Genomic DNA, 21,854 nt, shown 5'->3' with positions numbered 1-21,854 from the left:
TTTCTATTTTTCCCGTGCTTGGAATGATCACTTTTATAGATACTTTGAATAATAGTAATCATTAACAAACTGTTCCCCATCCCCTTCTTGCACCTCTGACACTGTGGTTGCCATTGGCAGGTTTTGGTGCATCGTATCAATTGTTATGTATAGAGTGCTTGGGGGGCCCCATTGTAAAACTTGCATCGGGGCCCACAGCTCCTTAGCTATGCCACTGGATGAGAGAGACTGAGACAACAACTTTGTCTGCTACCATTTTGTACAATAGTCCAAGGTTCCATTGAGAATACTTAAACTACACTGAGGAAGTTAATTATAAAAGAGATAGGTGTTAGTGAAAACAGAATGTTATAACAAGCTGAACATACAGGGCCAACTTAGCCTGTCAAAGGCTTTTCCTGCATCTAAACTTAATGGCATAGCTGGGTTATCAGTGGAATGGAGAGAATCATTAAGATTAATAGTTATAATACAAGAATCATTAGCTGTGTACACCCCAAAGGTAAAGGACATTTTCCTGTTGGGTGGAGTTCAGCTTCCAAAACTGAGAATGCAACTTCATTCCAGTTGTGGTGAATGCACATGCAGACCTGGGAGAGAGAAAGTGAATTAGGCCCAAGGTCATCAGGATACTTGAAGGACAGTTTAGGTGAGCATGTCGGGTTCCGATCTATAGGCTTCAGGAAATATATTTTTGGCATTAAACCCAAGGAATTTTGGGGCATATCTGCCCACCCCTTCTACAGTAGAGTTAGGTTCTTTTGTGAAGAAGGCAATTTAGAAATGACGTCAGCATAACATCTTCCAGAGGCCATTCATATCTCCATGTACCCATCATAACAGTAACTCATAACTTTCCCTAAGTAATCTTGCCTCCATATATGCCTACAGCATATCACTATGGGGGGGGGGGGGGGGGGAGAAGTCAGTTGGACTAAAACGGAGAGGCAGATATCTGCCTCCAGGTGTCCCACACTGATCCTCACCAGTCAGGCTTGTGCTGTGGGTAGATTGTGGGACGAACTGCTGAAGCTGTGCAGCCTCCACCTCCATACAACTGGGTTGCAATGCATGTGTCAGCCCTGAGTAAGATAACAAAGTCAATATGAAGCCATCTTTGCAGACTTGGAGCTAGAAGGGTATCCGCTGCATTTGGGTATTTTTTTGCTTCTGTGGCCACTGGCTCAACATTTCAGGAGAATGGTGTTGAGATTTCTCTGTAGGATAAATTGTGTTTTATGACACAGTACTTTATAGTGGCCTGAGATAAAGCTTCCTTGCTCTCATAGTGTGGAAATGTATTCACACTTTCTATTGACTTAGCACCAGATTTTGGTCTTGGGACAAGGGATATGGGCTTTATCAAATCTCCAGGCTATGGGGTGTATGCAGCAAACTGTGCTAATCATAATTACATTTGTAGGCCCATGCAATTTGCATTTTCTCCTGATTTTTCTCCTAGGTGACAAAGAGATGCAAATGCTTTTGAGTTGATACTCATGTATGCACATTTTTATGCAAATATATGCAGTTTGAAAATGGACCAATCAGTTAAAACCTGAGTATAAATTGATTGGTCCATTTTCAAACTGAATATATTTGCAATAACTGTAGAATGTACTCTAGCTTATGTTACTTATTTCACTATTAATGACCCGACACCTGAGGTGTTTTCAAAGGGTTAAATACAAGGTGTTTATTTACATATATACAAGTTACAGTATATAAAATATATGATTACATAATTGTGGGCTCAGTGTATAGTACTACTAGGAGCATTATTAGTCTAACCTTACAATCCATACACACCACATTTGCTAGCTGTGCCCATTATCATCTCATGTCTATCAGTGCAGCAAGAGAGAGAGCGAGAGTTCCCCAAAAACAAGTCCTTTATCTGGACACCACAGGTTTGTAGACCCCTCCTCTGTGTTATACATCAATAGTTCCTTCCCTTAGCAGCTGGGGGAGGAGAGGAACCTGTTGGGGTTGTTGTAGCCAGTCCACTTGCAGTTAGCACAGCCCTTCACCATTCCAGATTAACAAGCTCCTCAAACCTGGTTGTAAAAATTATTTGGTTTCAGTTGAAAGAGGACATGTCCTTCCCAGAAACTCTTGTGTTGACAAACCAGATAACTCAGTTCCTCTCAGCTTGGGTAGCCATTTCCTCAGCGGCCATTCGCGGGGGCTGGGGTCAGTGTCTGAGGACTTAGCCATTGTCTTTGCTGTTTGTTATTTACTCATATGCAGATGTGTGTGGTTGTAAAAAGTCATTTATGAAATGCAGGCTTTGCTCAAGGCCCCGGCTGATCAACTAGCTTCACTGCAAATCTCTCATAGCAACATAAATGTCCAGACATACTTTTCCATTAAGGCACACATGGAAATACACTGTTTATACTGATAAAATACAACAAACATTTACATAATTTTGGAAGTGTTTGCATATCATTGATCATCCCTAGTGACAATTTTACTCCTCAAAAACTTTTTTAGTCTCCAGCAAGCAAGCAAATAGTAAGAATAATTTTGGAAGTATTTTTTCCATCTGTGAAAAGTGGCCCAGAGGCACAGAGGTGCTAAGCGTTATCTAGAGACTGCACTGTTCTATACTCCTACCTGTTATTGCATGAGGAAGCAGGAATATACCTGCGAAACATGTTGCTTTGTATTTTTGGTGTATTAAAATAAATGTATGTGTTTAAAAATCAACAGTTTCATGTCTATTTCGGGGGGGTAAGTCCACCACTTCCTCCCTTGAGAATTTTAAAGTTTTTAGCTTATTTTATCCTGTTGGCGACTCTGTTTTCCTTCTACAATACTTGTGTCCAGGGGTGCTCGGATACCCCTTTTCAAAATTGATCCGGATCCGGATACCCAGATATCTGGATCCAGATCGGATATCTGGATCCAACCTTTTTTTGGTATCCGAATAGAATCGGATATTCGACCTTAGTATCCGGGGTATCCGGGCAGATTCGGATATCTGGATAGAAAAACCGGAAGTGGTCTTTAAATTGCTTAAAAAAGGTTTTTTTAGGGTAAATGAGGCATGTAGCATCATTATTTTTTAAAGGGAAACACTAATTGATGATGTGGGAACTTAAAATCCCCCCAACCCCTCCCCCCCCCAAAAAAAAAAAATGGCTGTCAACATCAGGACTAGGTTCCAGACAGCGGTCGTGCAGCCCACATTGTGTCCAAAGTCCAACCGCACAACTGGGACATGGCAGTTTTCAGCCTGGACACCTCCAAAAAATTATGCAGCAATCAGCACAGCAGCAGTGGCCTGTGTCACCCTGGAGATGGGAGCAGCAAAGGCAGCAAGAGCAGGGCAATGCAGCAGCAGCAGGTGTAACGTCTGCCAAGAGCATGCCGGACGTGGCACTTGGCAGTGGCACATGGCACGTGGCACTTCACATGTGGCATGAGGCACTTTGCACTTGGCACTTGGCACGTGGCACTTTGCACTTGGCAATACTAACAAATACTAGCACTGACTGCAGTACTACAGTATTAACTACACCATAACACAGTGATCCTATCCCCCTAATCCCTAACCTAACCTATACCTAATGCTAATAGCTGGCCAGCAGGCAGCAGCTGGCCTGGTCTGTGTACAGCACACACACAGACACATAGCAGCTGCCTTCATCACACACTCTGACTGTCACACAAATTACTTCAAGCTAATTAATGATTTAACAGTAGTGTAGTGATAGTGAAGGGGTTAATTATTGAACAGCTTTTGGTTTATCACTGTGTACAGACCTTGCTAGGCCAGCAGCACTGGAGCACACACTCTGACTGTCATACAATAACATCAATCAAGCTAACAGCACCTATTCAGTAGGAGACCTTAGGCAAGTCTTCCTAATACTGCTACTGCCTATAGAGCATGCCCTAGTGGCTGCAGCTCTGGTGCTTTGAGTCCGCCAGGAGAAAAGCGTGATATAAATGTTATTTGTCTTGTCTAATTTTTCTCTTGGATTGAGCAGAAATGGTAAATGCTAGGCCAGCTTCAGTTTGTACTGTTGTGGTACAGCGGTTAAGGTGCTTGCCTACCACACAGTGAGACCTGGGTTCAATTCCCAGCCAATGTGAGTTGGCTTTTATGCTACAAATCCTTAAAGGGAACCTAAACTGAGAAGGATATGGATTTTTCCTTTTAAAATAATACCAGTTGCCTGAATCGCCTGCTGATCCTGTGTCTCTAATACTTTTAGCCACAGCCCCTGAACAAGCATGCAGATCAGGTGCTCTGACTGAAGTCAGACTGGATTAGCTGCATGCTTGTTTCAGGGTGTGATTCAGCCACTATTGCAGTCACAGAGATCAGCTGGACTGCCAGGCAACTGGTATTGTTTAACAGGAAACATCCATATCACTCTCAGTTAAGGTTCCCTTTAAGCAACCTAATGTTTCTCTTGGATTGAGCATAAATGGTAAATGCTAGGCCAACTTCAGTTAGTACTGTTGTGGTACAGTGGTTAAGGTACTTGCCCACCACACTTGCCCACTTTTGAAATAATAAAATTCTCTGGCAGATGAGACCCTCCTCCCTCCGGGAGGAGGGAGGGAGGGAGGGAGGAAGGAAGGCCTGAGGCCTAAAATTGAACCTAAAATAGGGGTTTATGTGAAATGTAGATTTTTGCCTGGGACTTTTGATGTGTATTTCAAAGTTTGCCTCCCCATTAAAGTCTATTGCGGTTCGCGAAAAAGTTCGCGAACCGAAAATCGGAGGTTCGCGACATCTCTAGCTATGACTGCTATAATTTTTTTGTTTTCATGAATAACATTGTATTGTTTTGTGTAGCACTTTTTTATATGTCCCCCTGACAAATCCCCTATTTGTATGGGGTAAACATGTTGGGTTGTGGTGGGGTGATGTGTTTATATGGATAGGCATTATTCTAGTCTGGGCTGAAGGGAATACCCTGTTGTGTTAGAATAGCAAGCACTTTTTTTCCACAGGGTTTAAAACTGCTACAAAAACAGCTAACTGTTTTTTATCGAACAATAAAAGTTATGTTTTAATAGCCTCTTCTGTGAATTTAAAATAAATGTGTTGTAAATCAGGCGTTTTTAGTTGTGTTTGGAATTACAATGATTTGGCTAAATAATTGTAATGCTTTTTTAATAACACTAACATATTGTTTAATAAAAATGCAAATATTTAAGTTGTTGGAATGTTGATTCTCAACTAGTATATACAACATTATTATTTCATCTACATTAAAAGTTTTCTATAATTGTATATTAGTATATTGTAAATCCTAAATCTTCACAGCTAATATTTTTTTTTCAGGTTTGTTTAACCTTGGATAACCCTCTGTGTTTCTTAAAAATGACACTTAAGAGAATATTATTTGAAATCCATTATTGCATTTTTTTCTATTTGTTTCACGTTGAATAACCCAGTTTGTTTCCGTGCAATGACACTCAAGAGAAAACTCGCTGGTAATGAGTCCTTCAGGATAGATGTAATGAACGAGAGTGCAATTATTTTGATACAAATTAGGCATCATGAGATCTATTAAAATTTATAGGAATCTGACTGTGTTCTGTGTTAATATAACAATTAGGTTTTTTTCAAATGTCTTAATTAAATGCATATTCTTAGTAAGTCATTCAATCTCTTCTTTTCATTTTGTGAAAAATAAACCAATGTAAAACAATATTACTCATATAGGTAGTTTGATGGACATATCAATAACGATAATAATAAAATAGTATTTCACATGAAAGTAAATAATAATAATAATAATAATAACAATGATGATAATAACAATCATAATTGTATTACTGTTTTCTGGGTTGAAGATGGCACTATTCATATTTGTTAATGTATTGATCTTATTATTATTATTATTATTATTATTATTATTATTATTATTATTACTATTAACAGCAACAACAAATAAAAACTACTATTATTGTATTTTCATCAGAACATAAATTCTGCCATATTTACATATTTATTTTAGCAAGGTTTTTATTTTTTTTTATTTTCACCCCGATCAGTTTTATGGTAATAAAGTCTACCACCAATGTCCACCCTCCATTATTTACTGCACTTAGCTAAAATCTCCAGGATTTTTTTTTTCACATACCCTCTCTTAGTGACCTAATCCTGCAAACTCCACCTTCTAAAATAAACTTGTACTCACCTTTGCTTCATTTATAGCATTGAGTGACCTTACCATCTGATCATACAAACCACATCTAAATGCCTTGGGTTGGATAGCAGATCTGTCCTTACTCTATTCTCCCTGATAACCTCACATTTGAGCCTTATTTCCAGCAAATCCTTATCTCCTATGACTGTATATTAAAACTCCACTACTGTCAGCAGTAAAAAGAGTGCTATTAAGAAAAATAAAATGGGATTTAAAAATATATAATATTTTTTAAGGTGCTATTCAAACTTATCTTAATTTGGATATGTTGCGCTGATTTGCATTTTTGCTTTCATTAAACATTTAGCGTATTTAAATTTGATCCCATTTTCCTTATTTATAATACGTTTTGCTATTTTTCTATTTTCTATTCTTTTTAAGTCATGGTGCTTTTTTGTGCAATTCACATGCAATTTAAGTTAATGGAAACATAGAAAAAATCATGTTTATTACGTTAATTAGATATATTTTTATGTAGATTGACTTAATTAAAAAATAAAAATAAATAAATGATAGGGTAAGTAAGTGGAGAAGTACAAGTCCAGAACACTACAAATGAACTAAGTTTAAAATATCATATATATATTTTTATTCAATCAATACAAAAAAATGACAAACTATAACATGCAATTATAAAAACAGAATGGCTACTTTGGCATACATCAAATAAGGGCACCAGGAAATAGGGTGTGGGGTATAGCCAAAATTTTGAGATATTGTCTATAATAACATTTTTATTGTTTCTTCATCTTTAGCTGAGGTAGCATAATAAATATATTAAATATGAATGCAAAATATGTTTACAGTAGTAAAAAGCATAGTTAAACATTGATAAATATTACCAGTATTTTACTACAACTAAACCAAACCCTTTTCTCAAACAAAACCTTCCTTCTACTGATGCCTAACCCTTAGACCCCCTGGTGTTGCCTAACCCTTAGACCCCCTGATGGTGCCTAACCCTTAGACCCCCCTGGTGGTGCTTAACCCTTAGACTCCCCCCCCCCCCTCTGGTAGTGCCTAACCCTAATACACCCCTGGTGGTGCCTAACCATAAGATGCCCCTGGTGGTGTCCCTTCCTGATGCCTAACCTTACAACTAGAGATGCCGCAAACCTCCGATTTTCGGTTTGCGAACCCCGCTTGCGACCTTTCACGGAAGGTTCGGTTTGCGCGAACTTTCGCAAACCGCAATACACTTCAATGGGGAGGCGAACTTACAAATTTTAAAAAGTTTCTACTGACTAGAAAAATGATAGAGATGATGTTTCAAGGGGTCTAATACCTGGAGGAAGACATGGTTGGGTGAAATATACATCAAAAGTCCCAGAAAAAAATCTGGATTTAATACAAAGCACTGCTTTAAAGTGACCCTAAAGCCTACAAAAAAAATGAGATAAACTCACCTGGGGCTTCCCTCAGCCCCCTGCAGCCGATCGGTGCCCTCGCAGCTCCGCTCCGATGCCTCTGCACCCGCCGGCGACGACTTCCGGTTTCGCCGTCACCGGCCGACAGGCATGGGAACGCGAGTGATTGTTCGCGTTCCCAGCCTGTATATCGCCCCCTATGCTGCTATTGCGGCCAGGATTACTACAATACTACAATTCCCTTGTCTTCCAGGGAATTGTAGTATTTCAAAAGCCAGTTTACATACCTTGGCCAGGAATTGAACCCAGGTCTGAGTGCATGGTAGGTATCACTCTTCACCACTATACCACAACTAACGCTACATGCTGAAGCCAGCCTAGCATGTACCATTATGATATATCCAAGAGAAAAATGAACTTGCTTAAGGATTTGTAGTATGTCAAAAGCCAACTTACATTGGCTGGGAATCAAACCCAGGTCTAGTGCTTTGTAGGCTGCTATCCTAACCATTATACCACCAACACAACACAACACACTACAATGCTACATGCTGAAGCCAGCCTAGCATGTACCATTATGATATATCCAAGAGAAAAATAAGCTTGCTTAGGGAATTGTAGGATTTCAAAAGCCAACTCACATTGGCCAGGAATCAAACACAGGCCTAGCATGTGGTAGGCTGCTATCCTAACCATTATACCACTAACACAACACACTACAATGCTACATGCTGAAGCCAGCCTAGCATGTACTATTGTGATATAACCAAGAGAAAAATGAGCGCTCTCTCTCTCCCTCTAGGACTTGATGCCATTGAAGTGAATTTTCAGCTTAAAACCATCAACGGATACCAGCAGAATTTCACAGGCAATTTAGGAATTCCGCCGGATTGAAAAAGCAATTCCGTTCTGATCAAAAACCTGTGACCATCAGAGAGAGAGAGAGAGAGAGAGAGAGAGAGAGAGAGAGAGAGAGAGAGAGAGAGAGAGAGAGAGAGAGAGAGAGAGAGAGAGAGGTTATCTGGGGTTCTCTTCGGACAACTGTTGTACACAAAAGGCAAGGCCATGCCTGGGTGGACTTGAATCACCATCCTTTCAGATAACAGCCAAACACGCTAACCAATTGTGCCACCGGGAATGTGTACCACAAAGACTGTGCACGCAGTTGCTGTTGAATGATTTTATGGGGATGTATGTGTGTCTTTTGGAGGGAGGAAGTAAGTCTGCTCCAAGAAGTTTCAGCATGTAGTGTTGGTGGTATAATGGTTAGGATAGCAGCCTACAGAGCGGTAGGCCTGGGTTCTATTCCTGGCCAATGTGAGTTAGCTTTTGACATACTACAAATCCTTAAGCAATTTTCTCTTGGATATATCATAATGGTACATGCTAGGCTGGCTTCAGTATGTAGTGTTGGTGGTGGTATAGTGGTGAAGTGAGCTACCTATCACGCACTCAAAACTGGGTTCAATTCCCAGCCAAGGTATGTAAGCTGGGTTTTGAAATACTACAATTCCCTGGAAGACAAGACCCTCCTCCCTCGGGGAGGAGGGAGTGATATAAGGAATAGAAATCAGCTGGGAACAAGCCTACAAGAGCCTAACTAAACTCTCCATAGCAGAGTCTGTCAGCTGCTGTCCCTTAACTAATTACTGTAGGCAGACGAGTGAGTAAAATTACAGGAGAACCTTGCCTTTTATAAGGGGGGGTGGGGCTCCAGGAGTGAGTGTAGTCTGATTGGTGACAATGTGCCTGCTGACTTTGATGTAGAGGGTCAAACTTCTGCTCAATGAAGAAAATTATTATGGGGGCGAATCGAACTTTCGTAAAAGTTTGCCTTCGCCGGCGAACGCGAACCACGAACGCGAACCACCTAAAGTTCACCTGGAACCGTTTGCGGGTGAACCATTCGGGTCATCTCTACTTACATCCCCTTTTATCCGCTGAAAATAATGTTAATACAAAAAGCAATACATTTCTAAGATAACAAAGTTCAAAGCGATAATTTACGATATTAAAATTCTCAAAACAAAATGATATTTATCAAAGCATTAATTCTCAAAAGGAAAAATTTTGGTTGAACGGGCCTGTTACAGCTATTTATTGGGCACAAAGTACTTTGTGCTCAGTGTATTATTTAACAACATATAGACTTTATCAGATTGGGCAGGAAGGGACAGATGGTTTATAAAGTGTCTGAATTTTTGCAAAATTAAGGCTCACTTTCACCATGTGGCAGCTTCAGGGACAATAAAAAAAGTGCTCTTCTCCCAAAGGACTCAAAGAGCATAAGCATGGCTCAGACCAGTAATTGGTTGATTGGTAAATTGTGGTACAGAGTAGAGATGGTCCGAACGGTTCACCGGTGAACGGATCCCGGCAAACTTCTGTGGTGTGCATTCGCGGAGAACCGCAAACTTTTCCGGAAGTTTAATTCTCCCCCATAGTGCATCATTAGGGTCAACTTTGACCCTCTACATCACAGTCAGCAGGCACATTGGGCTTGATTCACAAAGCGGTGCTAACCTACTTAGCACGTCTAAAGTCTTTAGACGCGCTAAGCAGGGTGCTAAGTAGGTTAGCACTGGATTTCTCAATGAGATCGCGCGCTAACTTTGCGCGCGCAAAGTTTTACGCGCGCAAAGTCCCATAGGCTTTAATGGGCACTTCGCACGGAGCGCCCTGCGCTCTGTGCAGTACGTGCGTAAAGTTTTACGCGCATAACGTTTTGCGCGCGTAAAGTTTTATGCGCAAAAAGCTTGTTTAGACATGCTAAGGGGGTTTTCACAGGCGTGCTAACAGTTAGCACCGCTTTGTGAATCAAGCCCATTGTAGCCCATCAGGCTACACTCCCTCCCGGAGCCCCCCCCCCTTATAAAAGGCAGGCAGCATCAGGCATTGGACTCACTCGTGTGCCTGCAGTAATTAGAGCAGGGAGAGCTGCTGTGCAGAGACGTATAGGGAAAACTTAGTTAGGCTCTTGTAGGTTTGTTAGCTTGCTCCTTGCTGATTCTTATTGCTAAAAAAGCACCCCTCAACAGCTCTTTCAAGAGCTAATCTTGTTCTTGTGATCTATTTAGTTTTTTTGTTTGTGTGGCCCACTTGCATTATATACAGCCCTGTCAGTCAGTCGCAGTTGGCCTTTGGTGTAATTGCTACTGTGCCACTGCTAGGTCCAGCACATTCAGTTCATTGACTACCTGTGTGTGTGACAGGCAGCTGCAGATTTGTAATCCCATCCCAATCACTGCACCTGTTCACTGTTCAGTGCACCTACCTACCTACCTACCTACCTACGTGAGCGCATGCATTGTTAATACCACCAGTCATTGCACTTGTTCACGGCAGTACCTGTGTGTGTGTGACAGGTGCACATTTGTAATACCCATCACTGTATATACCTACCTGTTGTTCACAGTGCACCCACCTACCCACATGAGCACACGCAGTGTCACTGTGCCTGTCTGCTACCTGTCTGTGTATGACAGGTGCACATTGCAATACCAGTTATTGCATAATTGTTCACAGTACCTGTGTGACCGTGCGCTGTGTAATATACCACTCTGAGCATACCTGTTAACTGCACCTGTGTGACAGCTGCACATTGTATTGTTATACCAGTCACTGCATACCTTTCACTGCATCTGTGACTGCACATTGTATTATACCTGGCAGTCAGTACCTTTCACTTGAATCGATGGCAGACTTGCCCTCCACAACAGATTCTCATTAAAGGTAGTAAAGTCGGTTAGTGTCATATACAGCAGGGCCTTGAAAGTCCTCCTGTATTGTTATTTTTTGTCACTACCTCAGGGCTTGCATGCCATGCCTGCTGCCTTCCTTGGATGTGTGGTGGTAGCCGTTTCTCAGGCTCCAACTCCAGACCAGAATTGAACCCTGACTCCCCAGCCGTACACTTTCTTTAACAATGGTAGAGAAAGAACCATCGACAGTATGAGCAGCGATGGATGACTCGGTGCGCAGACTTGACCTGTGGCAAGAGCTGTCCCAATTTGCCATACAAATTCTGTCTTGCCCTGCCTCAAGCATCCTGTCAGAAAGGACCTTCAGCGCAGCTGGAGGCATTGTCACTGAGAAGAGAAGTCGCCTAAGTCACAAAAGTGTTCAGTACCTCACCTTTATCAAAATGAATGAGGCTTGGATCCCGGAGGGCTACTGCCCACCCGAAGACTAAGTCAGTCCCCACACACAGCATTTCTGCCTGCACGCCATGTGACTGCCTGCCCCAAGACTAAGGCGGTCCCCACACAGCATCTCTGCCTTCAGGCCGCTTGACTGCCTTCTCCGCCACCACCAACAGGGTCCAGGACTCCAGGCGGAGTTCTGAATTTTTAAGGCTGCTGCTAGCAGCGGCCGCTATAATAATTTTTCTGGCTGCACTGCAGCTGCAACAACAAAACAAAAGGCATGTACATGTGTCAATTCCCCTTCGTGATCATTACCTTCGTGAAGGGGCTTGCGTATCACAATGAAGCAATGACCGCCAGGCGCCGGCTATATGAGTGTCTTGAGTGTCTCGGGGGGGGGGGGCACACCCTGTTCATTGTGGACAGACCAAATTTGATCAGCTGAACAGTCACTGTTGTTCTATCATTGAGCTACCACAGCCCGCCGCCCATATGGGCTTGAAAACCGCCACGCCCTGCACTCTCGTCATGGTGCACACCGGTCCAACATGGCCTTCACAACACAAACAGCTGTTTGCGGTGCGTTACACAGTGAGTTTGGTGTGTCAGTGTGAAGCAGTACTCTAATTACACTACCTGATTGATGTATACACATGCCAAATGTTTTAAAGCACTTTAGGCCTCCATGTAGCGTAAGCTATGTGTAGCGGTACTTTGCTGCGTGTACATTTGTAAGCATAGTTTTGAAACTTCACCTATGAACTACGATGTGTAGATGCAAACTATGATGCGTAAATTTGCACTGTGTTGTTTCTGCTCATCCCTGGTGTGAACTAGGGTTGGAAGATTCTCAAGTGCTAGCATGTAAATTGCAAACAGCAGAGGGGATAGGACTGAACCTTGTGGCACTCCAAATTTTAGAGGTGCAGGGTTTGAAATGAAAGGTCCTAGGGGTACTCTCTGTGTTCTGTCAGTCAAAAAATGAGCTGAACCACTGGAGGTAAGCCACTGATGCCACAGGATGCCTGTGACCTGGATACTGGCCCAACACAGGTTATGTTGAAATGCCCCTACCAGTTTATACCAGTATTCCTCAAAATGTTAAACTTTTCCTTACAATCGGGGATATTCCTTGCTTTACTGCAGGAAGCAATCATCAGGCCTCTCCTCAAAAAACCGTCCCTGGGCTCAGATGCAATGACCAGCTACAGACCTGTCTCTAACCTTCCCTTCCCTGCATTTCAGACATCCAAGCAGTGACATAGCTAGAGATTATGGGGCCCCATAGCAAAACTTTCATGGGCTCCTAAGATGTAGGCACACTTTAGCTATGCCACCCACCTGCCCCTACCCTATGGATATGAGTTAATTGGAAATCTACTTTCTTGTGAAATCCACACCACATATAGTCTTTGGGTACTGATAGAGGGGGGAGGAAGACAAGCAAGTTTATAGTTAACACATCATGTACAAATTAGGCCTGGTATAGGCTGCTATGGCTATTGCTATGCCCTTGCAACCAAGTCCTTTCTGAAGCTATCACAATCACCGGCACTGTGCACATACTGTGTGTTAATAACTTAGCAGCACAGACGTAGCCCCGGAGACATACATTGCACTAATAGGGTGACACCTGCTGCCACCTGTACCAGTAAAGATGGTGTGCACATGATAATTTACTTTTGCTTTGTGTATCAGGCCTTATGAGTTTTACAGCAGAAATACAACCCCCGCACCATATAGCAGTATTGTGGTGTTTTTAATCATTTTGATAAGCACGGCCTGTGATACTTACTTCTGGGCTAAGAGTGGTGCTACTTAGAAGCCTTTTTTGACTTGAGATGCCTATACTTTACTCAACTTAGCTGTTTGATTGACCATTCAGTTTGATCAGTTTATCGACAGAGTGTCAATTTAGTTCCATTCTTTCTGATCACTGGAAATTGGCAGACATCTGCCCATTTTGACAAATGTATTTGATGAAGCAGGATGAAAAAGTATGGTTTGTTGTAAAGGAATCTGTTCACATGATTTTGATAGACACAGAATCAATGTTTGGTTTCAGAGCATTAAGGCACAACATCCTTCAGATCAATAAGTGAAGGAGAATTGCCAGGATTTTACTTGCAGATTGTGGGTCACTAGTCAATTTACTTTTAATTAACCACAATGTTTTTGATCACCCATTAAAGTTGATTGCTCAATCTCTCAATGGAAAATCAAGTAATGTATGGGTACCTTTCATTTGAGGCTCTCAACAGAATGCATTATCACTGTACAAATACTGGGGGGCACCCGCATGGATGAAGGAAGCACACACCGAGGTGCCTCACTCTGAAAAGTATCACTCGGGTGAGTTAAAGAACTATGCAGTTATGCTGTGCATCACTCTGCACATGCTGGGTGAGGGCACTCTGGAGTCTTTGTGTAGGGAAGATATTCTAATTGTCACCAATGCACTATACAAGTGGTAGGGGCACTCTTGGGGGGGGGGGGGGATTGCGATTCGAGTATAAGCCTACACCCATACCTTTGGGACACTTTTTTGGTCCCAAAAAGTCAGCTTATACTTGAATACATACAGTAGACATGGCAGCCTCCATATGTCTCTTACCGTTGGTCCCTTTTAAATAGAATTCTGATTGACTTTCATTCCTATTCATTTTCCTATTGCTGTTGGTACTACAGAAGGTCCTATTTCAAGTATGTCCATATCTCAACTAGTCAGAAGGCATACAAAAATAAATAAAATAAAATAAAGGAACACAGAGAACACATGCTTCTTAAATATTCTTAAACATTTGAGCATAATACTATTGGACCAATTGGCTTTAATTGGGGTATGCATGATGAAGTTCTGTCCTTGATGAATCACTGAAGATTTTGAGGGAACTTGTGACAATTAGCTTCAGAAGAGCTGCATTAGTCTGAAAAGAAATAAGAAAGAAAAGAAAACAATAGTAGAAAGAAATAATAGCTATGATTCCAATAACTCAAGATGAATCAACTTCTTGTTGACAATTTTGTAAGTCACATGAAACCTCCTCATTTCACTATTAGATACAGGATATGTATCAGATTTTCTTCAAGATGATAAATAAACAGTTACTTTGTTCTGTAATTTTCTTAAAACATCCATGATGCCTTTATTCCTGAAGCTGTAAATAAATGGGTTCAAGAGGGGAATAAAAATAGTGTAGAACATGGCCAGTATCTTACTGGCCATCTGCGACTTCCCTTCATTCGGGACTAGGTACATGCCAAAAAGACTGCCATAGAAGATAGATACAGCTGTCAGGTGGGAGCTGCAGGTGGAAAAGGATTTCTGTCTTCCTGAAAATGATGGTATCCTTATTATGGCTAAAACAATACATGTATATGACGCTGTTATCACAAAGAATGGTAACACCACCACAACACTGCCCAACAAGGCAGCTTCCATCTCAGTTAGAGAAGTGTCTGAACAAGAAAGATTCACTAAAGGGTTGAAATCACAGAAGAAATGATCAATAGTGTTCGGCCCACAGAACTGTAACTGACGTATGCTGAATATTTCAAACAATTCCATACAAAAACTCAACGTCCATGAAAAAAATACTAACTTACAACAAAGCACTGGGGTCATAACTGAGGCATAGTGCAGTGGAGAACAGATGGCCAGATATCGGTCGTAGGACATCGCCGTCAGAAGAAAACACTCCGATGCTTCTGACATGTTGAAGAAGAAATTTTGAGTGATGCAGCCAGATAAAGATATGGAGGCATTCCCATAAAGAACAATGTTTAGCATGTTAGGGGAAATATCTGTAGTTACCATGATCTCAGCTATGGAAAGCTGGGAGAGAAAGAAGTACATGGGGGAGTGGAGGCTGTTGTTCAGCGTCACCAGCAAAATGATTAAAAGGTTTCCACATACTGTCACAAAATATATTAAAAGGAGTAAGAAGAAATACAGTAGATTGAATCTGCTCATATTGTGAAATCCCAAAAAGATCACTGTAGTAACATTGCTTTGATATGACTCCTAAGTTTCATAGCAGGGAAAATTTTTTTTTTTAACAAAACATAATAATATAGATGAAAAATAAACATAAATATAACTTTTACATATCAACTGACACGAGCATATTATTTATTATTGTAAACCTTTTTGAATAGTCGTACTTTTGTATGTTTTTTTATTTTTCTTTCTTTATTTTTATTACATTGGTTTTGAACTGATGATCTGATGTGCATACCAGTATCGTATTTTACAATTGGAGGCTTTTTGCCAGGAAGAATAGGCAGCTTTAACATCTGAGATATTAGGTATTGAGATTAGGTGGCCGGCGCTTGATAAATAGCAGAGATGAGGGAGTATTTAGCAATACAAATTTTGGGGATATCAGCTGGACAGCTGGGTATTTTGCAGTGGGGAGGTCAGATAGGGTTAGGTATCAGTTGAGGGAGTAGTTGTGGGAGAATAGTGGTGGGGGTCTCGTGTTAGAATAGGGTTTGGTTTAGCAAAAGTAAAATATTGATAAAATGTACTGATAATTTACTTTAGGAACTACTACTGTACAATAGTAGAATACCGGTTGTTCTAGTGGAGTTTGTACAAAAATGTATGACAATAAAGAGGTATTGCAAGAAAATTAATAAATTATTGTGAGCCATTCAATATTGTAGACAGTAATGGTAATCATATGAGCAGAGCAAGCAGGGCCAGTTATAGAAACAACAGAGCCCCAGGGCAAAATTAACCCGGGTTCCCCCCAGTAGACAGTCCCTGGCCAAAAATTGGCATTAGGGGCCATTTTTTTGCAGCCAAATTTCCCTCCTGTGCCCTTAAAGTGGCAGATTACCCTCCCTACCAATCATCTTCCTTCTTAACTGTGCTCCCTGAGGACCCTGCCGAGTCTTAGGAAGTGTAGCACCTCACCTGCCCGCCAGCAAAGGTAAGATGCTACTCTGCCAAAGACTTTGCTTAGGCCTCGGTGAGCACCAGTTAACATAGGGGAGACAACTTGGGAGCCCCTAAAGGCTCTGGGGCCCTAGGGCAATTGCTCCCTTTGCCTCTTTGGTAGCACCGGCCCTGAGGGCAAGGGCACTTACCGTCGTCATATGATTATAATTACAGTGTGCGCTTTTTCTTCTTTTTGCCTTTCTCAGAGCTACTGTGGTCTGTTGTCCTACACACTCACAGATCGCTGTCTAGAGGTACCAAACCTAGAGTACCGCCCACCTCCATACAATATCGTAGACATGTAAATCTTTCTTGTGCCATTAAACTTCTTCATAGCAATGCCCATACTGTTGCTTTAACCCAATCTTCATAAGGCAGATTTGGACGGGAGGTTGTCGATTATCTACCATACAGGTTGTACTTTACACTGGGTGGTTTTCATTTTCATTTTCAATTGCTTAAAACAATTCTGTGGAAAAATTATTTGTATTCCTTCCCGACCACCTAACGCCCATAGGCATCAGGAAGTTGGCAGCCCCAGGACCACGTATTATTATTTTTATTATTTATTGTATTTATAAAGCGCCAACATATTACGCAGCGCTGAACATTAATTTAGGTTACAGACAATATTTAGGGTGACATACAGCAAAATGACAAAACAGGAATACAAGAAAACCAGATCATGCAGCACAGTATGAGTACAAGGTAATGCTTAGTCAGTCACTGGATGGAGCATGGAGATTAGGCAAGTTAGGTTCACTCAAATGCATAGCATGGGTGCACAGTAATGGAGGTGCATGATCAGGTAGGACACAAAAGGAGGAGGACCCTGCCCAAAGGCTTACAATCTACACCTAAAGGCATCAAGAGCAGTAAGTGGAGATTAGCGGGGATAGCGCGCACTGATGCCAATTCCCGCTTGAGTGGCGTCAACAGTCTGCCAGCAGCTAGCACCGCTAGCAGACTGAAAAAAAGAGAAAAGAAATTTCTTTTGTTTGTACAGCGTTGCGATCTAATGCAGCGCTGTACTGGGGACAGCCGTGTCACTCGGCTGTCACTTGTGGTCCTTAATTGGTTAAAGGAGAAAATTAATTACAGATTGCAGTCAACAACTAGTTATTGTTAAATGAACTCTCCTCTCTGGACTACTGAAAGAACATCTATAAAAATAAATTTTTCTTCTGTAAACCTCACATACCTATAGAGCGTTTAGTCAGCAACACTAGAAAGCTTTTCAGAGGTCTCTAATCACAGTCTGTTTGGAAATCTTATTTATCAGCAGTTTGTAACAATTTGTGTCTGTGTCGAGGCTACAGGCTAGAGCTATACCATCTAGCTAGGCTACACTTCTCTGTCACTATTCACAGGGGAATGATGTACTGTTTGGTTCTGCCCTGCCTGCTTCCTGAAAATTCATATGAGAACAGCTGAGAGATTTTTAGATACTGAGAAGGATCTGAAAAAAAGTTTCTGTATTTGTACTTACTTGCCCCCCCCCCCCCCATTCAGAATGAGATCTTCCTAGCTGTAAACTGTCTACTTTACACTGCCAGGCACAGAGAGAGAGAGAGACAGGATCAGGCACACAGAGCTGCAGCTGATGATTACTTACACACATTTGAAGCTATATTTCTGCTTCCTATCATTCTGAACTCATTTTTTTTCGCAGTATTACAGCCAGTGAAGATTGTTTCTGTATGCTGGATGTCCTCCATAATAATTCCCACAGTGAAAACTGTTCTCTGTATATGTCATGTTTTCTTCACATAAACCACAAAAAGATGAAAAACATCTTTGTATTTCTATTTGCTAGTAATTACTGGAAATATATGTGACATTTAGAATTGTAGTTAACTTTGATAGTTGTCCTTTAAACATAGACATTGAGAACCTTGTAGAAAATATATGGTCAATGCTTAAATAAAGGACACAATTAAGGGGAGAGTTAGTAAAAAAAAAAAATGAATGTGTCCTTAACTTTAATTAACCATTTAAGCCTTCTGGACATAGAGGCTACGTCCAGAAAGCCATGTGCGCTCCCGTGCGCTCCCACGTCCTCCCACGACGCTCCCACGGAAAAAACACACACACAAAGAATTTACTTACACTACCCATTAATGATACCAGTTTAAAGTATGATGGTGGATTCCAAATTTTTCAATTAAAATATGAAAAAGTATTAACACGCATCATCGTATGTTTTTTGGTCAAAATAACTGTCAAAGAATCATACACTGCCATTTTGCATTTTCATACCTCACTTTTTTTTCTTTTGCAGTACTTTACAGAGCATATAGTAATGTCACAGAAAGTAATGTCACAGAGGAACGTTCAATTTAATACCTACCATGATTATGATGAAATACTCCCACCTAAGTCTGAAACCTATTTTTGGGGCGACCAATTAATTTATCAGTATGTATTTTACATGTGTGAGTAATATTGGAGTCTCTGAAAGAAACCCACTGAAACACAGAGTGAACATACAAATAGCACGTAACAGTCATATTTAAATCCTGGGATGCTGGTGCTGCAAGGTAAGAGTGACATTGGCAACCTTATACCTGGTTAGTAGTAATAAGTAAATAAAAACATATTTTCAAGACAATCGTTTGTGATTAAGCAAACAACATTAACACATACATAAAATATGCAAACTGGAAATGTGGTCACTGTGTTTGGGCTCTGACTCTACAAGTAAAAGGAAAAAATGAAAATGTTTCATATATATAGCTTTTTACGGCATTTGCTTCGAGACTTCTCAAATTCCCTCTGTGATTTATTAATGATTTGTTTTCTTTGCTGTTAGAAATTATAATAATACCTTCATAATAGAAAACAGATCTGTTTACAACCCTCTCTTGAATACCGGTGCTAAAATAGGATGTTTAGATTAACTTCTATGTTTGCTAGGCTGCTTTTCTAGCTTTGGAATCATGTGGCAAATACCTCTTTAGGCAAGTATATTATTTGACAATGGACATGCCACCCACCCAATACCAGTCTCAAACTCACATAGCACGGGGGTGAGATGACATGGCACCTTCAAAAATAAACACAGAGACACAGGGTGCAGTGCAAATGGGTATCTTGACAAGTACAAAAAAAAAAAAAAAAAAGAAGAAGCTATTTACAAGATTGCTAATAAAGGCAACCAAACGGATAGGAAGGTGGAGATTATGATCTTGCCTCCACTCTATTACTAGGCAGAGAAACCCAGAGACTAGAAAGGACAATGACACCTAGTGGCTGCAGTGGGTGAGCCAGGGAGACCCAACGGTGGAAGCGATAAAGGGGCACTATGGCAAAAAATTGTAAAATTTTAAATATGTGCACACATAAACAAATTAGAAGTACGTTTTTTCCAGAGTATAATATGCCAGATGGACTAGTCCATAACCTGTCACTTCTGTCAGATTTCTACTGCCTACTGTAAGTGACAGCAACATAGGAGAAAAGTTATTTATGGCTCATTTTATTCTGGAAAAAAACTTACTTCTTATTTGTCTATGTTTGCACATATTTAAATGTTTAAAATGTTTTGCCATAGTGTCCCTTTAAGCCCTGTCTGTCACTGCTACCACAACTGCCACAACTGTGTTCCCATTCACTGATCAGTGTACTGCTACACTGCCATGGGGGAGGTCGCAGGTGGGGGCATCAGCCCGCCAAGCATTAGAACTAGAGGATGAATAGCTATGCCCCTGTGCCAGAACTTATGTCCTGTGGGGCGTAGATATACCACCACATGCAGAATAAGTGGTTAATGGTTAATTTTATCTATATGAACGCTATCACAGGATAAGTGGTTAACCATTTCCGTACCTGCAGTCTCTGCCCCCTTAAGGACCAGAGACTGCTGGTATGTTGCTGTCACTTACAGTAGGTAGTAGAAATCTGACATTACCGACAGGTTTTGGACTAGCCCGTCTTATCATAGGGGGGTTCTCAGGGTTTTCTTGATTTTTAAAAGCACTTAGTGAATGGCAGTCCAACTGCCAAAATAGTGTGCAGCGAGCAGGGAGGCTGGCCATCATCTTTATGTAATTTTTTTCAGAGAATGTCTTTTTAAAGAATAAAGGCCATGCTGAGACTCCTTTATGGAGAGATGGACTAGCCCAAAACCTGTCGGTAATGTCACATTTTTTAAGTGACAGCAAAATAGGAGAACAGTAATTTATGGTTCATTTTACTCTGGGAGAAATGTACTTATTATTTCGTATGTGTTTAAAATTTTAAGATTTTTGCAACATTTCCTCTTTAAATCACTGAGTGCTCCCCATCATTTTCAGAGTGATATACAGCGGTGTGTGCTTCCTGCCTTCATACGAGTGCTCCCTGGCATTTGTACAGTGATCTGCAGTGGTACACGCCTTGAGGTCCTGGGGGGCACCCACATGAATGAAGGAAGCACACACCAATGTGCCTCACTCTGACAATGGCGGGGATCACTCGGGTGAGTTAAGGAACTATGCGGTTATGTTGTGCATCATTCTGCACATGCCGGGGGCACTTGGGGAGTGTTTGTGCAGGGGGTATTTTTTTATTGTCACCAATGCGCTATGCATGTGGTAGGGGCATTCATGGGTCCTTTAAATGGACCCATACGGCACTTAAATATCTAGGGATACAATTACCTGCCCCTCTATCACACCTTTACAAACTAAACTTTCCACCCCTTAACCACTTGAAGACTGCAGTGCTAAACCCCCCTAAAGACCAGGCCATTTTTTACAATTCAGACCACTGCAGTTATAACTGTTTATTGCTCGGTTATACAACTTACCACCCAAACAAATTTTACCTCCTTTTCTTGTCACTAATACAGCTTTCTTTTGGTGCTATTTAATTGCTGCTGCGATTTGTACTTTTTATTATATTCATCAAAAAAGACATGAATTTTGTCAAAAAAATGATTTTTTTAACTTTCTGTGCTGACATTTTTCAAATAAAGTAAAATTTCTGTATACATGCAGCACGAAAAATGTGGACAAACATGTTTTTGATTAAAAAAAACCCATTCAGCCTATATTTATTGGTTTGGGTAAAAGTTATAGCGTTTACAAACTATGGTGCAAAAAGTGAATTTTCCCATTTTCCAGCATCTCTGATTTTTCTGACCCCCTGTCATGTTTCATGAGGGGCTAGAATTCCAGGATAGTATAAATACCCCCCAAATGACCCCATTTTGGAAAGAAGACATCCCAAAGTATTC

General features: G+C 41.0%; 1 protein-coding gene across 1 annotated transcript in view; it reads right to left on the bottom strand.

Annotated features, from left to right (window-relative positions):
* LOC137561909 (olfactory receptor 6N1-like) overlaps positions 1-15,664 on the bottom strand; it is a 31,264-nt gene extending 15,600 nt beyond the window's left edge. Inside the window, exon 1 of the mRNA XM_068273255.1 lies at positions 14,801-15,664. Within this exon, the coding sequence (XP_068129356.1) occupies positions 14,801-15,664 (864 nt within the window). The remainder of the gene's footprint in view (positions 1-14,800) is intronic.
* Positions 15,665-21,854: the final 6,190 nt, after the last annotated feature.

The sequence above is a fragment of the Hyperolius riggenbachi genome, chromosome 3 (genome assembly GCF_040937935.1).
Source record: "Hyperolius riggenbachi isolate aHypRig1 chromosome 3, aHypRig1.pri, whole genome shotgun sequence".
Classification (NCBI taxonomy): domain Eukaryota; kingdom Metazoa; phylum Chordata; class Amphibia; order Anura; family Hyperoliidae; genus Hyperolius; species Hyperolius riggenbachi.
Note: the sequence above shows the minus strand (reverse complement) of the source record. Positions and strands in the feature narration are given on the sequence as shown.